The sequence below is a fragment of the Cydia pomonella genome, chromosome 7 (assembly GCF_033807575.1).
Source record: "Cydia pomonella isolate Wapato2018A chromosome 7, ilCydPomo1, whole genome shotgun sequence".
NCBI classification, from domain to species: domain Eukaryota; kingdom Metazoa; phylum Arthropoda; class Insecta; order Lepidoptera; family Tortricidae; genus Cydia; species Cydia pomonella.
The window spans coordinates 7,094,851-7,112,790 of NC_084709.1; the positions used below are offsets into that span (position 1 = coordinate 7,094,851).

Sequence of the window (17,940 nt, forward strand, 5' to 3'; positions counted from 1 at the left end):
TATTACACTATATGCATAAAATGAATAATTCTTGAAATACTCGTAAACGTTTACACATTTCCATTGTATACAATTTTACGTGAAAATGTACGTCAAGCCTTGTTTTGGTAACATAGAGGGTAATAGAATTTTTACTAGGTAGCAATAGTAAACCCTGAGCTCGAAATAACATCAAGGAGCTCGAATACAGAAAGTGCTATATAATATATATTATTTTTTATACCACGACGGTGGCAAACAAGCATACGGCCCGCCTGATGGTAAGCAGTCACCGTAGCCTATGGACGCTTGCAACTCCAGGTGTTACATGCGCGTTGCCGACCCTTTACAAATCTGTACACTCCTTTTTTGAAGAACCTCATACTGTAGACCCTCGGGAAAACCTCGTGTGTAATGTCGCCCTTGAAACAATCAACCGCCACGAGTGGACATCACAAACCATTGTCATTGATCTCCAATCCGTAAAATGTTATTATGCTATTCAATTTTAGTTCTTCAAAATTCAAAGGCGTGAATGAAAATCGTACTAACAGGATTTAAAAGGTTCATCAATAATATAAGTGGCCGCCCAGAGGCATTTTTTTAGGGTTCCGTAGCCAAATGGCATAAAACGGAACCCTTATAGTTTCGCCATGTCCGTCTGTCTGTCTGTCTGTCTGTCTGTCCGAGGCTTTGCTCCGTGGTCGTTAGTGCTAGAAAGCTGAAATTTGGCATGGATATATAAATCAATAAAGCCGACAAAGTCGTACAATAAAATCTAAAAATGTATTTTTTTTTAGGGTTCCTCCCCTACACGTAAAGTGGGGGTGAAATTGTTTTTTCGCTTTAACCCTAGAGTGTGGGGTATCGTTGGAAAGGTCTTTCAAAACTAATAGGGGTTTTCAAGAAACAGTTTTGATAAAGTGAATATATTCGGAGATAATCGCTCCGAAAGAAAAAAAAATGTGTCCCCCCCCCCTCTAACTTTTGAACCATAGGTCCAAAAAATATGAAATAAATCGTGGAAGTAGAGCTTAATAAAGACATTAAATGAAAACTATAGCGGACATGATCAGTTTAGCTGTTTTTGAGCTATCGCAAAAAGTTTTCCCTTCATAGTAAAAAGACTTATTTTAATTAGGTACTGATTATGCAAATTTGCCTATTTATTTAACTCAGGTGAAAGGTACCGTTTCATCCCTTGGTTAACAATTTACTATACTTTAAGCTCCAGTTTAGCTTATTGTGACGGAAGAGTAACTACGGAACCCTACACTGAGCGTGGCCCGACATGCTCTTGGCCGGTTATTTTTAATATTATGACATTATTACACAAATTGACTAAGTCTCACAGTAAGCTCAATAAGGCTTGTGTTGTGGGGACTTAGACAACGCATATAATATGTAAATATTTATAAATACTTAAATACATATAAAACACCCATGACTCAGGAACAAATATCAATGCTCATCTCACGAATAAATGCCCTTACCAGGATTTGAAACCGGGACCATCGGCTGTATACGCAGGGTCACTACCCACTAGGCTGACCGGTCGTCGGCATTGGAACAACTTATTGCAACCGTGCAACACATTACACCACATCTCAATACAAGTATATCTCGACGTCTGACAAAGATCAGTTACTGCTGTTAACATGAAAATGCACATTATTATAGTACGGACACACTATGCTCCACAGCATGCTAGCGCGAGCTACCGCGATGTTGCCCGCGCTCGCCACACACTGCTCTACTCGCGCGATTAATCGCGACGATCCATACTTCATATTGCCGGTCCTTTGACTCACGCCGAAAAACTGACGAAATAGGGAGCGGTTTTGATATTTCTAATGTGTCTGTTTGTTAACAGTTATCTCACCTGTCTCCACTGGCCAGTAAGAGCAGATATCTAGACGGGATGTAGTCTTGTGGGTACACTGCCGCGGAATATCGCATCGCGATGTACCTGATCATTGACTCCTCGCTTTGCATGTAACTGTTGGAAAGAGAAACATACATGATTAATTTGTTATTGAGAAAAGTGCTTTTTGCTGTGCAGTAAAGTTTAATTTTGTCTGCAGTGGGTTTAATATATTTGGTACTTGTTAAATAGCGTCTGCATCCTCCGCTTGATGCTCATCAAACGCGCTCGTTTTAGGTTTCTTAAGTCTCTGAAAAGTTCGTAGAGGGAGACCTTACAGGTAATCGAATCTAATTTTAATACGTTTTAAATGCAATTTCATACAACATTGGCACTACTACTCACTGGTCTAGTAAAGCAAAAAGTGCCATTGATTGCGCTCGAACAAAACCAGTTCTCTTGGGTTTCTTTTAATCTCTCGTAAGGATTTTAACCTCTATTTTAATACATTTTAAGTTGAATTTGATACAAACTTCGGACTAGTACTCACTGGTCTAGTAAAGCGAAGAGTGCCAACGCCTGAGGCTCGTCAAACGCGGTTGTTTTAGGTTTCTTGCTCTCTGAACCTTCGTCGGTCTCCATCGGCTCTTGCGATGTTCCCGGGTCTTCAGAAATTGTGTCCATTATTTCGAGTTTATCTGAAGGCATATATAAATTAGACTCATTAAGCATAACAACCCTATCTGAAAACCTATTTTACAACCCTAGAGATCCGAAAGAAACGTGCTGCTCTTTAAGGGAGGAAAGCATTGTCACTTTCGCACTTACATGCTTGTTAGAACGTGACAGGCATAGTGACAAGTGAAAAAAATGCGACTGAGATACGTCCTAGCAGGGGAATGAAAAACACAGTTTAAGCGTATACTTTTTCTCGTGTATTCTGTAAAGATTGCAAACCTTGACAGTACTGCGGTGGCAACATGGTTAAATTTTTATGAATTGTCACTATGCCCGTCACTTTTGCGCTTACATACTTGTTAGAACGTGACAGGCATGGTGACAAATGACCATCTTAGCCCTACAGTACTGTTTTACTGTCGCGATTTGCTTCCCTGTTCAGATTATAAAGTAACTACATACCTTCCGGATTGATTCTATAAGCTACAGCCATCTCCAGCAAAGCGTCCCGCAAAGCCGTCCTCATCTCGGGCGTGGCTTCAGGTATCTTCTTGACCAACTCTTCGAGGAGCGCGAACTGATTATTGATGGTCTTCGGGCACTTCATTGCTAGCCTGCCTGTTCGGGGAAATATGGGAAAGGTTCTAGCTTTATCTCTTTATCAAGAACCATCATCTTTTTAATGATTTAAGGTTATTTAAATACCAGAAGGTAGGAACAACGTCAGCTAATTTTTGAAAACGATGTCGTAAACTCACAAATAGTCCCTTGATACTTAGAATTCTAAGTCTCTTCTCATAATGGTTATATTACCCCTATCGCTAAACTCTTCCAACGTATGTCGCTAGCGCAAAATGAATCTTTTGCATCGTAAATTGTTTTTACTTTACTAATTGGGACCGTGCGAAGTGCATGGAGGGGGTAAGTAAAGCAATCCCAGCGCATAAGGTGGTAAAAATTAGTACTAACTGCGGATAGCGTCTTTAACATTTCGTACAAGTCATATGGCTCGAAATAAAACTTTAATTTACGATTACTTCTGAAATATTCATTTATATTGTATGGTGTAAGGGGCCATTGTAATCTGTATGAAATGCTTAATATAAATAACGTATTTAATCTGATAATTATTAATACTGTATCTGTGTAAATAGCTTTGCAAATGGCACATACTATGTAATCATTTTCTAAAAGTTAAGAATGGGTAATAAGTTATCCTTAAAAGATAGCCATTCAACATCGTGGACTTTTTGTAGACCCATGAAAGAGAGACAACCCCACCATATATTGTGCTGTTATATCTCAAACGAATTAAGCAGCGTTTTCGATTAAACCTCCTAGCCAGCGTGATTTTTTCCGACAACATCGTTATATATCAACCAATTTACACAAAACCTTTAACAAGTTAAGTATACAACAAACCTTCCTCAAGAATCACTATATTGATGGATGAAAGTCGTATGAAAATCTGTTCAGTAGTTTTATAAGATGTAGTGCATTGACGTTTTCCCCTAGACTTGTGGACGCTAGGTTGCGTGACAGTCGTGCACATAGCGAATAGTGATTATTTTCGAATTTTTACTATTATATTTTAGTAATCATTTGACAGTCACATTTCGGGTGGGCCATTAGGCATGCTTATTGAATCATTTGAATGTAACCTACGTATTATTAATAGTCACTGACCTAAACACATGTAGGCTTTGGGTTGGTGTTCGGCGTATTCGTCAGAACGGATTATCTTCAGCAGTCCTTGTAGGAACACTGAGGATACCTTCCGAAGTTGTCCGAGGTCCCCACTGTAAAGATGAAAGCAAAGAAACCTCTGTTATGGGAAATTATATAAGAAGATACACTGCTTGTATGTGCAATATACAATCTGGGTGTAATTTGCAGTATACGGACCGTGCGCGTTGGAGGGTCTGACATCTTGTGGCCTGAATCGGAACCATAAACATGTACATTTACATGTCACGTGTTTTCTTGTGCATATTAGGTTCTGCCATCGTGTGGGCTACATCGGAACAAAAAACATCACATTTACGCCTCGCGCCAAAAATCTGACGGCTCCTGTGCTGCCTCCTACAGTTCATGCACGCTCCCTATACGTCACGAGGCGGCAGGCATTATGTCAGGGAAAATTATTTCCTGTGCACTGTCCCGGTACCATGCCCAAAAACTGAATCAAAGTTGGTACGGGTTTCCCAATCTGATTAAAATTATGTTCCTGACTGTAATTCTACGTACTAATAGTTGGACGGATGTTTCAAGATAACTAGAATCAGTCACAATATATAATACAAATATTCTTTATTGCTCACCAATATGAAAAGAACATAATGACATACAAATTAAATACACATCTTAGACTATAGTAGACAACGGGCGGTCTTATCGCTAAAGAGCGATCTCTTCCAGATAACCTTAGGGTAGTGGAGACCAGGCAAAAAAACGGTAAAGGTTTTTCGGTAGGTCATTATTAAACTATACAATTGTAGATTTTTTGTCGTTACGAAATTTTCGCAAAAAAAAAAATTAGTTACCTGTTGATGACATTGAGTAAGAACATCAGCGCCATGTTGCGCAGTCTGGAGTTTGTATTCGGGTCGAACAACGAAGAGAATATCACCTGGGAACATATTTACATAACTTAATTATCCAAGCAATAATGGATATTATTAAAGAGAATTTGTAATAGAGGTGGATTGTCAAAGATGTTTTTTTAGCCACAGTATATTTACTGCCATCTTTAGACACACGATTAAAACTTTTAGAACGCCATTTGTCTTTATTAGCCCTATTCTTTCACTGATATATTAAAAAGTGGCGCCATCTTACCCAGGATAACTCAAAGGTATGTCGGCATCGTTTCGAGCGATGGCAGTAAATTTACTGTGGCTACAAAGTTTTCTTTGAAAATCCACCTCTATTTCAAATTATCTTTGATATTATGTACAGTAAGCTGCAGAGATAACTAACCCATGCATAGAAACTTGTTTGCATGGGGGTCAGTTATTTCTGCAGCTACATGGTGCTACTGCTTGATATTGTGTAACGAAGAGATGTAATGCTGGTTGGTGTGTTAAGTTATTACCTGTACACAATGGGGAAACATGATGCCTGCTCCTGTTGCTTTGTTCAAGTACTGAATTATCTTAAGCCTAAGTCTGGTACACGCTGGCACCTAGAAATATGTATTTAGTTAATTATAGAAATCAATACAGTATATACATGATAAGAAAAGCTTAAAATTGGTTGACAATAAAATGCGTAAAACTGGGGAAGGGGCAACTTACCTTGCGGTCATCTGGGGGCACCTTTAGACCTCCCCATGTGCCTAAATAGAGTGAGTACAGTGGAGCCACTACCGAAGGCTGCGACCAGTCCACAGAACTGCAACAAAAAAGATTTTAAAACGTAACATCACACATCAGAAACTTGCAAACCCGCTCGAATACCATCATCAATACATACTGTTAACTGAAAATTCCTGTAAGTTCTTAGGGAAAAGGAACGACGATTGGAAAACCTGATACGGAAATATTTCCCTTCGGCTTAGATGCCAAATATGGGCAATGTTACCTGTTAGCTCATATGAGCGGGCTGTTGGCATGGTTGGCGGCGTTGAACCGCGAGTCAACCGCGATCACCACCAGCGGCAGCAGCTCGTCGTGAGTGTGGAATACGTCCATGCTTATCAAGTTGGGCAATGTTAGCAATGTTACCTGTTAGCTCGTATGAGCGGGCTGTTGGCGTGGTTGGCGACACTGAACCGAGAGTCGGCGGCAGCCACCACCAGCGGCAGCAGCACGTCGCAAGTGTTGAATATGTCCTTGCTTATCAAGTTCACTATCGATAATTTCATCTGAAACATGTCGAACTAATGAGTTATACAGAAAATAAATAGTAGAAGGTATATTGCAAAACTAACTCGATCAACACGTAACTAACGTAACGTAAAATAACTAAGCGTGAAAAACAAATGAAGGTCTTTTCATAAGGGCTTATTTTTTTATGGTTTTCATAGAGAAATAAGCCCTTTGGCAAACACTCCTCAATTTAAGGGTCGGTTACACCAACCACAACTATCCCAATATTCCCATCTATGATTATCCTAATACATATATCTGTGTATATAGGTACTTACCTCTTCTAACTGATTGGGATTGAGTTGATTCTTGTCCACGATCCTTTTATAAGTTCTCATGCTCATGCCTGGAGGCACTTGGAACTCACTGTCGCCTGTATTTGGCAGAGCTCTGGAATAAATACATTTTACAGATGGGTAAGTTGCGGAAAATTTCCAAAAACTATGAAAAGTTCTCGGAAATATCAGGAAAAAATTGACATTTAACAAAGAAAACTTTCATTTTGGAAATGGAAAATTCATAATCCACCTTTTCGACGCTGTATCGAACACAAAAGCTATCACCCGGACGCCACGTCACTGAAGTGTCAAAACTGAAATTGGGTCTATGTTGCTCTGTGCTCTGTGACGGATTAATCCATCTTCGGCATTGGACGTACGATGCGGATAAATCCGTCATTGGCGTCAAAAAGGTTAAAGCACTCACCTGTAAGGTAGCAACAGTATGTCCGTGGCAAACTTCAGTATGAGTGAGGCCAGTTTGGGCTTCTCCTTGAGATTCAGATCTGCTTCTTTAATGCCGCCCAATAGTGGCATTATTAATACCAATATTCTGTAAAAATTAATTTCATATCTAAGGCCACACGAACTGGACGCACGCGACCGGCGGTTTGGCGAGCGGGAAATCAAGGCCATTCATTCATTACGCTCGGTCAAATGTGAGGTAGTGAACAATCCTTTGCCATCATACTTTCTCGGAAACGTTTGTATTTGTAATGCTACTTCAGTCAACCTCAGTACTTTTTGTACCGAAAAAATACCATCGTATTTACCATCGTAAATGATTATTCACTACATCTGTATAGGGATTGCAATCCGGTCCGGCGGATCCGGTAATCCGGCCGGATCCGGCACTTTTCAGGAGCTACCGGATCCGGTAAAAATCACCGGATCCGGACCGGATCCGGTAAAATAAAAAAACGCCTAAATACAGCACGCGCTGTGCGTTTCAGATGAAGAAAAGGCAACGGATACGAGGTATGAAGTTGAACATAACAAAAAACGAATGAAAAAGTTTAAATTTGGTAAGATAAAAATATATTTATTATGACGATGACTGGGAACAGAAGAGGATTTCTTTTTCTTTCATGTTGGTGGCACGATATGACGATTACATAAATACTGTAATAGAAGGAAAAATGAAAGGATGGAGTTCCATGGAAGGCATTCGTAATTTATGCTAAAGAGAAGGTTAATGTCGTGTCATAATGTTGTGATAGGAGATTAAAAGTAAACAAATGAGCAGGATTAAGTCGGCGGTACTCAACCGACTACAGTTGGGCTCATCAATATGTGTGAATGAAGAATATATGATAATATTGATAATCTTTAGTTTTCTGCGATATATGTATATATATGATAAAATATAGATTCTTTTCTATTCAAATTTAAGAGAGAATCTTTTGTATTTACAATTTCATCCAATCTTATGCAATTTCCTTCATCTCCTGGTACATGCTACTCTACGTCTAGCCAATTCTTTATTTGATCTATGTAACTTTTCTTAGGGAGTCCCTTTCCGCGATGGTTTTCAATCATACATTCTATTAATTTTCGCATGAGATCGTCGTGTCGTGTGTTGTTCCCTATAATTTGACCAATATACTTTTCTATAAATTAAAAAAAGTACAACTTTTTTAAGGCATACAGTCTACTACTTTTTCGGACAAAAAAAATAGAGCAAGATAATACTAGAGCGCATTTAATAACATAATTGGTTAAAAGTAAAAAATCTTCGTTAAAAGAAATAAATAATAGTAAGCGTAGGAGTTGAAAATAGAGTTCCGGTTACTCTGGTTATAATATTAGCGAAAAATCGTTGAGCATTACACTTTTTGTTTGCCGCGATATCTATTGTCGAGTAGCAGTACTGAGAGTTCCGCTACTCGATGCTAGATGTCGACTACGAAAATAATAAGCGTTTTGGTACCAAAACTGATGTATGGAGTGAGCACTCTGTGTATTTCTTATTTCTCTATGCTAGAATGGATGTGAACGTTAGAGTTTGTGAGGAAAGAGAAGAGTCGTGGAATGTATGGGGCCCAATACATTTCACGACTCTTCTCTTTCCGAACAGACTCTACAAATAATTCAATCAAAGAACAGTTACGAAAACTTGTCCTTTCAAGGAGCTTCAATTCCCACCCCAACTCCCATCATCAGGCTTTGGAAACTAATCAAATTTATAATTATAAACGAAAATTTGAGCACTTTTGAATGGTTAAATATAATAAATTACCGATTTCAAATTTTGTTTTTCAAGTGATATTGACATTGTGACACTTTTTAATACCGAGTTCTATTTTATTGTTAAGAAGTTATTTATTAACTTCAAATTATAGATTTAGGAATACGTATTACGCAAAAAACTAGAAAAATATGTCATTTAATTAACTTTTATATCCCTATACCAAACCGGATCCGGTCCGGCCGGATCCGGCCGGACTACGGACAAAATCCGGCCGGATCCGGCCGGATTGAAAACCAATCCGGTTTGCAATCCCTACATCTGTATTAACGGCCTTGATTTGTGCGTGCGTCCATTCCGCGGCCTAATAAAACCGTATTCGTGTTTTGCTAATGAATGCAACTAAAGGGTGCTGGTTTTATTACCACGCTAATTTTTGCCACAGCTCACTAGGGGAGCAGGGGTTCGTGTTATTCTCTCACTCACGCTCACAGAGCGTAAGCGTGAGCGAGATGAATTTGCGTGCTCGGGACCGCGGATATCATGTTAAGAATCCTCAACATTGCTTAAGAGCGGTATGATTTTTCATTAACTCCGCTCTCTGAACCTACTGCACCTTAAAAGCGACTAGACTCCGTAAGCTAACTTTGCACTGACTTGGATAGAACAAAAGGGGAAGTGTCATTATAAATATAATATTTTCATAGATAGTTGACATTAATGATGACATTTCCAAACTTTGCCATTGCACATAGCATGCAGGATTAGCTTGGCATCTGTATCTTCTTTAAAATAAATATAGAAGTAAAGTTATTTACCCATCCTGGTGCCCCTGAGGCTTGTTCTCAATAGCCTCTAGCAAAGATGGCACCAAAGCCAGTTGCTGCTCGCGCGGCAACCTCGGGAATCCCATTGTGATGTAAATTATAGAGAAATTCTGAAAACATATTTCAGTTCAATAAAAATAATCTATTTAGTTTACTGATATAAAGTTAAGGATTGCATAGACCATAGAATAGACATTGCATGTATAGAAAGGCCATGCATTAGAGCAGGGATCACCAAATGGCGGACCGCGGTCCGGATCCAGACCACCAACCTATATTATTTTTTACTTATTTAATAAACTCAAGTAGGGAATGCCTTGGAAAGCCATGGCGCGGAACCCGGACTAACAAAGTGGATCATGAACATGTTAAACAAGAGGATTATAAGGTATGCAGGTCGACCGCAGGCCGTAGCAGCGGTGAGAGGATGTCCTCAAGGGGGAGTCCTGTCGCCTCTGCTGTGGAACCTAGTAGTTAACAACCTTATAACCAAACTGAACGAGGAACACTTCTACACAATAGGCTACGCTGACGATCTGGCAATATTGATATCAGGTAAATTTGCCAGTACAGTATGCGACCTCACCCAGTCAGCTCTCCGGATCGTAGAACGCTGGTGCAGAGAATTTGACCTATCAGTTAACCCCACCAAAACAGAAATGGTAATGTTCACCAATAAAAGGGCGCTTGGAAACTTTACCAGACCAACACTTTTCCAAACCGAGCTGCAGCTGACCGATGAAGTTAAGTACTTAGGACTAACTCTCGACAGTAAACTCAATTGGAACAATCACATCAACAAACGTATAGACAAGGCGGGAGTTGTCTTTTGGCAGTGCAGAAGGATGATTGGTAAGAGGTGGGGACTGAACCCGAAAATCACCCTTTGGCTCTATAAGACGATAATCCGCCCCCTACTCTGTTACGGTGCCCTGGTTTGGTGGCCAAGAACAAACATAGGCAACGTACGAGACAAGCTACAAAGACTCCAAAGGCTCGCATGCGCGGCCACCACTGGCTGCACGAGGTCCACTCCAACTGCAGCCATGGAGGTCATGTTAAACCTTCCACCGCTGCACCTACACATACAGCAAGAGGCCAGTCTCTCAGCGGTAAGGTTGCGAACCCTTAATATATGGTCTAACAGCATAGGAGCTCTCCACACAACATGCAACCCTGGCTGTCAAACGATAAGCAGCTGATTTTGCTAGGTCCCTTGTAATTATTTTAATTTTAATGATATTTCATGTAATATTAAGCTGTTTAAGTGTGTATTAAATAGTTTTAACATTAAGTTTTATGTATACATAATAAGTGAAGTGCTTTAGTGACGTTTACGTGTCTTGTAATATCTCAAATTTGTAGCCGTTATAGGTTATACATTTGAAATCTGTGTTCGCCTTAAAATCCTTTCTGGTTGTTTTTATCACTAGTAATTACTAAGTGTGCGTATAATAAAGCGTAAATCATTGCACAGGGTTAGAACACAGTGTAGACATAGTCAATCGTCACTATTTCATGTAAGTACGTACCTAAATATCACTTGGCTTGAGTAAGCGAATCCTTGTTTTTTTTGGGTTTAATATAATAAAAAAAAACATCTACAATGCTAACCCGCAGAGCAGCCGCAGCGGCTCGCCAGCAGGAGACTGATAAACTCCAACTTACCTTGCTGGAATTGAAAAAATCCAAGGAATCTTGTGCTCAATTGCTTAGTGAAAGAGAAGACAGTGAGAAGGAACTATTATTAGTACTTAATAGCAATGATAAGCTGAAAAAGCAACTGTGTTCTTTAGAAACTGACTATAATAATGTAAATTCAGAGCGGGCCCAGCTTCAGGAGACGGTTGACAGGTTCACTGAGTGTAGTGCTGCCTATGAGCAGGCCCTGAAGGACATCAACTCATTGGAGAGAGCACTGCACGACGCCCACGAACAAATCTACGAGCTACAGGAGGCCCAAAACAATGTAGCAGCAGCACACACTCAGACCTTATTCGAAGAACTGGTTCGGCCCGACTCTCAGTTGGTTACCGCACCAATTGAAAACCCTGTGGCCACTACAGATTTAGCCAATGATACCACCACACCAAGGTTAGTAAGTTGCAGCGGAAACAAACTAAAGAAATATATTAAATTAAATAGACTTATTAAAAAAAAACAAAAGTTGTCAAAAATAAATAAATTGTTTTTTAAAAAATTGAGATTTTGTAAAGTTAATGTAAGCTTAGTGGATAAGTTAGATTTATACTCTGCTCAGTTAGAACATAGTAAATTACAATATGAAACTGACACACAGACATTAAAATTAAAAGTTCAGAGTTTGGAGGATTCAATTAAATCCTTAGATGCAATAAATGAGAGTTCAAAAAAAGTTATCAATGAATATTCTTTAGCCATGGATGATTTAATATCCCAAATTAGGCAAAATTCAGAGCGGGTTGAGTCTCTGACCAATGGCCAGTCATGTGCTTGTATGCAAATGAATGGTCATTCGTCGAGTGGAGCACTCGAGCCGAACCTGTGTGACAGTTTGACTCCATCACAACAAAATGATAATAGCTCCTTCCACACTACACAACAAAGCACACCTGAACCTAATGTCATTATGTACTGTGATGAAATTGGAAGCAATATGAGCACATTTTTAAACTATTACTTAAAGGGACTTAGTACAATCAACAATTGTCTGCCTCATAGTAGCCTTGAAAATCTCTCAAAACGAATTTTAAATGATAGTACTATTAATTCAAAGACAACACTGCTTATTCTTATGGGGAATAGGGGTAATGTGAATAAAAATAATTTAATAAAATTCTTTGAAAAATTAAGGACACTTATAGTGAATGAAATTATTATTTTCACATTCCCCTATTGTGATCAAATGTCAGAGGCAGAAAATAACACTAGGTGTAAGTTAAATATATTTTTATATAATCTTTGTACATATAGTGATAAGTTTAGTATAATTGACACTAACAAATTTGTTAGCAAATACCATATGCCTATGGTTTTTTGGACTAAAGGTAAGTTATACCTTTCAAATTATTATAAAAGACAAATAGCTTTGTCGCTATCATATTTGTTTGACATTTCTGCCAAAAATTTGGCAGTTTATCCTGCTTCTATTGAGCAGACCGGTATGAACTTGGTTTTGGTTCCAGTCATAACCAATAATTTAAATTAGCTCTTAAGACAAAAGAATCTGTCTCTGGCAATTTAGCTTTTAGTAAATCTGATGAAAAATACTGCAAACATGGAATGTACATCCACCTGGTGCATCAAAACATTCAATGTATTAGAGGAAAAGATTTACAGATTGAACTTTTTTTGAATGATTATAATATTGATATTTTATGTATTACTGAACATTGGTTGAATAATAATGAATTAATGCCTCAATTTAATAATCACCAGGTGGGCAGTTCGTTCACCAGACTTAGTTCCATACATGGTGGGTCATTAATTATATTAAATAGTCAGTTAAAATTTAAGGAACGTAAGGACATTGTATCCATGTCTGTTGAGCGGACTATAGAACTAAGTGCAGTAGAATTGGAGCAATTTATTGTTGTCTGTGCGTATAGGCCGCCTTTAAGTAATTTTGAAATATTTGAAAGCATAATGGAATCCGTCCTACTTAAAATATCACCTTCTAGTAAGAAATTACTTATATGCGGCGACTATAATGTAAATATTTTGGAAAATTCAACAGTAAGTTGTAGATTGTTGAATCTTTTCAAATCATGTAATCTCAACCACATGTTTATGGAGCCTACTAGAGTGACTGCCACTAGTGCCACCTGTATAGATAATATTTTCACTGATATTTTTCCTACCGCTAAAAATGTAATCAGCAAGTTAGAATCAGACCACTTAGGCCAATTAATGGTGTTTGAGGCTGTAAGGAAAAATACCTTGCGAAAACAAATAACTTTTGTACCAGTAACCTCTGACCGCGTGGAACGAATGAAACAAAGTTTAATTCAGGCGCTACCCTTTCTGTCTTCCAACATGAGTCCTAATGATATGTATAATTCATTCTTTCACACTTTTATGGAAAATTATAATGCGATATTTACTACAAAATCGGTCATGGTTAGTGATGCATCAGTTTTTAGTGAGTGGGCTACTGCAGAGTTACATCAACGAAGACGTGCATTGTATGCCTTGTATGAGGAACGGCGGTTCAATACGAGTGATGAATTTAAGGAATATGTTAAACAATATTCGAAGAAGTTTAAAATAGATTGCCATATCGCTAAGCGTAATTATATAAGTCAAACAATAAAAACTAGCTCTGATATAATTAAAACAACGTGGAAAGTAATTAATGTGGAGACTGGTAGATCAAAGCAAAGGATGAAAGATCTTAAACTAAAAATTGATGACAAAATCGTAGATTCCAGTTTAGATGTAGCAACAGAATTTGAAAAATTCTTCACCGAGGTACCAGCTTCCACAACTAAGAACTTAAATTCATCACCCTCGTCTGCCGTTACACTGTTAGAAGAGAATGTCCCAGAATGTACTAGAAACCTTAATTTTGAACATGTGAGTGCCTCAGATATATTAAAGGCGTTTAAATCAATTAATGTAAAAAAAACTAGTGACCTTTGGGGAGTCTCCGTTCATACTGTCAAATCCTTAATAGAAGTTGTAGCGCCTGACCTGGTAGTTATATTTAATAACAGTGTTGACTGCGGTGAGTTTCCTGATCTAATGAAACATAGTAAAGTCACTCCTTTATTTAAATCAGGTAGCACATCCGACCCCACTAACTTTAGACCGATATCAGTGTTACCAACATTCAGCAAAATTTTTGAAAAAATAGTTTTGAGTCAGTTATTGAAACATTTTAACATTAATAATCTAATGCACAACAAACAATTTGGTTTTACACGGGGTCGCTCAACAACCGACGCTGGTGTTGAGCTAATTAAACAGATCTTCGATGCCTGGGAGGAGTCACAGGATGCTTTAGGTATCTTCTGTGACTTATCTAAGGCCTTCGATTGCGTCTGTCATGAAACATTGATCAGGAAACTGCACTATTATGGAGTAAGAGGCTCGGCACTGAATTTAATAAAGTCTTACTTACACGGTAGAATACAAAGGGTTGATGTGAGTGGACAGCGATCACCGGGGTCATTGGTCTCTATGGGTGTACCGCAGGGATCAATATTGGGGCCGTTCCTGTTCCTTATCTACATTAATGACCTGCCTTACCTAGTAAAGACCCACCATGACATAGTATTGTTTGCAGACGATACTTCACTTATTTTCAAAGTCAAACGACAGCAACAAGCTTGCAGTGATGTAAACAATGCTATTTCTAAAGTAGTAAATTGGTTTAATGTTAATAATTTATTGTTAAATGAGAAAAAGACTAAGTGCATTAAGTTTGTTACAAGTCACATAAGGAATGAGCAAACAGGTGTCATTGTCAAGGATGAGGAATTGGAACTAGTAGATAGCACAGTTTTTCTTGGTATAACTTTAGATTCTAAACTACAATGGGGTCCCCATATTGCTAATCTCTCGAATAGACTGAGTTCTGCAGCTTTTGCAGTGAGCAAGATCCGTCAGTTAACAGACGTGAAAACAGCTCGATTAGTTTACTTTAGTTACTTTCATAGCATTATGTCATATGGTATTTTACTATGGGGTAGTGCTTCAGAGATAAATACCATTTTTGTTCTGCAGAAGAGGGCTATTCGTGCAATATATAAAATGTACCATAGAGACACACTTAGAGATAAGTTTAAGGACATTAACATAATGACAGTACACTGTCAATATATTTATGAGAATATTCTGTATGTACATAAAAACATTGCCAGTTTTAAGAAAAACTGTGAAATACATAATATTAATACTAGAAATAAGCATAAGCTCGCAGTGCCCTTCACTAGGCTCCATAAAATTAAGAAATCATTCATGGGTAATTGTGTAAGATTTTACAATAAACTTCCTAATATTATAACTGAATTGTCTGTTAGTAAATTTAAAAATTATGTAAAACGTAAGCTTATCTCTAAAGCCTATTATAGCACACAAGACTACATGAATGATGAAACACCGTGGGATTAAGTGTGATTGTAAAGAATGAATTATTTATTGTTATGTTATTAATGAATTGAAATGATGAAATTAATTCAATGTATATATATACCGTATTTTTTGACATTTAGATTTTATTCTAGAAAGGTTCTAGACTAGTATTTTTATACAATTTTGATGTATGACGATCTTTTTATGAAATTCTTATTATTAAGTTTACCATATCTATAATAGTTCAATGTTTTTTTTAGAACAATAATAACTGCATCAATAAATTGCTCTGATATTTAGATTAAGATGATATTTGTAAAATTTGACGATTTAAAAGTGCTTGTTGCTAGGCCTATTTGAATAAAGAATATTTTGATTTTGATTTTTTGATTTTGATTTTGATGCCTGGAAAAGGTATATGACGAATTTCCAGTGCTTAGGTCGGGCACGGATCGGATTCACAAACAAGCTATCTTTGACAAAAGGTACAAAATACAGTTATATGAGGACGACAACCACGAAGGACTCAATCTCCGGGAGCTGAGAATCTTCACTGATGGGTCCAAAACAGACAGCGGGTCGGGCTCCGGAACCTTCTCAGAAGACCTGAACATGTCAATCACCACACCGCTAGGAGCCCATAACTCGGTATTCCAAGCTGAGTGCATGGGCATCTTAAACGCGGCAGCTGCCATCATTGCAAGGAAGGTAGTAGGATCCTCCATCCGCATACTCTCCGACAGTAGAGCAGTCTTAATGGCTCTAAATAGCCATATAATTACATCCAAACTTATACACGAATGCCACGAACGACTAATGGAGGTATGTCATAATAATAATAAGTTCACTTTACAATGGATCAAGGGACACAGTGGATCCCGGGGTAACGATGCTGCGGACGAGCTTGCCAGGCAAGGATCGGGTGCGGGGGCGATTGGTCCGGAACCGATTCTTCCGATACCGTTTAGCAAGGTACGCTCAATGCTGCTGGCACGTACAGGGAAACTACACACAGAACACTGGCTGAATCAGACTGGATGCAGACAGGCAAAAGAAGCCATGCCTGGCATCAACGGAAAGCTCACAAGGGCGCTCCTTCAACTAGGGAAGGTCCGACTGAGTATGGTAACCAGTGTCATAACAGGTCATGGACTATTTAACAAACATCTTTTCATAACAGGTATCACAGACAGTCCCTTATGCCGAGGATGCATGGAGACAGAAGAAACAGCCTCTCACGTGGTGCTGGAATGCAGCGGAGTGGCCCCATACAGGGCAAAACATCTCGGATCCCCGAGAGACCTCCCTGAGGTCCTACTCAACATCAAAGGTTTGATAGGATTCCTCGAGGAGTTGGGCTGGCAAGAGTAGCCAACCCTCCACCCCCCCTTGTCACGCAAAATAGGCGCCAGTCGTCGAGTTGCGGAAAATCGCCCAAACTACAATACAATACAATACAATACAAAACTCAAGTAGAAATGATGGCGATGGTCATTTCATTTTAAAAACCGGACCCCTGAAGAAACTAGTTGGTGAGTCCTGCATTAAAGTGTAAAACAAACATGAGGCCCGCTTGATGGTAAGTGGTAATATCAGCCAATAGATATGTGCAACCCCAAAGTACACTCGTTTTCCCACTCTCTTGAGCAAACCTGGGAAGGGTGTCATTCGAAAGTAATTCTATTCAGTCATCATTTGTGCCATTCATCTCTCCAGATATAAGATAAATGATATTACCTACCCAGTACATATACAAGATATTATCTATGATAAGGCACTTACAATGATAAAGCTGTTGGCCTTAGGGTCCTTGTAGAGTTGCAGCAGCGTCTCCACGGGGAGCTGTACGTCAGCACGGCACTTCACTCTCTTGTTCACATGCACCAGCAGTTCCATCACTTTGGTGCGCACCTAGAATAGTTAGTATTGTGAGGAAGGCGAAGCTAACTTGTAACAGGCTGTCAATAGCCAACACCCTTGAGGATTTAGACCTTTAACCCTAGAGTAGTTGTGCACCTTTCCGTGAAAAGTGGGTGCTCATGTGGGGTACCATTTTACCGCCCATACTTAAAATATTTTTTTTGTTTTAATGATGGATAAATCAGTTTGTTCTCCTCCGTCGCAGGAAAAGACTGGCTCCAAAAAGCCCAAGACAGGGATGCGTGGAGAAAAAGTGAGGAGGCTTTCACCCAGCAGATGGGAT

General features: G+C 38.8%; 1 protein-coding gene across 1 annotated transcript in view; it reads right to left on the reverse strand.

Moving 5' to 3' along the window:
- LOC133519703 (proteasome-associated protein ECM29 homolog) overlaps window positions 1–17,940 on the reverse strand; it is a 38,710-nt gene that overhangs the window by 19,224 nt on the left and 1,546 nt on the right. Inside the window, exons 3-14 of the mRNA XM_061853759.1 lie at window positions 17,520–17,648; window positions 9,675–9,793; window positions 7,096–7,221; window positions 6,669–6,780; window positions 6,247–6,386; window positions 5,818–5,914; window positions 5,616–5,705; window positions 5,065–5,150; window positions 4,208–4,320; window positions 2,984–3,139; window positions 2,394–2,541; window positions 1,862–1,978 (exon numbers count right to left, since the gene is read on the reverse strand). Coding sequence (XP_061709743.1) covers window positions 1,862–1,978; window positions 2,394–2,541; window positions 2,984–3,139; window positions 4,208–4,320; window positions 5,065–5,150; window positions 5,616–5,705; window positions 5,818–5,914; window positions 6,247–6,386; window positions 6,669–6,780; window positions 7,096–7,221; window positions 9,675–9,793; window positions 17,520–17,648 — 1,433 coding nt within the window. The remainder of the gene's footprint in view (window positions 1–1,861; window positions 1,979–2,393; window positions 2,542–2,983; window positions 3,140–4,207; window positions 4,321–5,064; window positions 5,151–5,615; window positions 5,706–5,817; window positions 5,915–6,246; window positions 6,387–6,668; window positions 6,781–7,095; window positions 7,222–9,674; window positions 9,794–17,519; window positions 17,649–17,940) is intronic.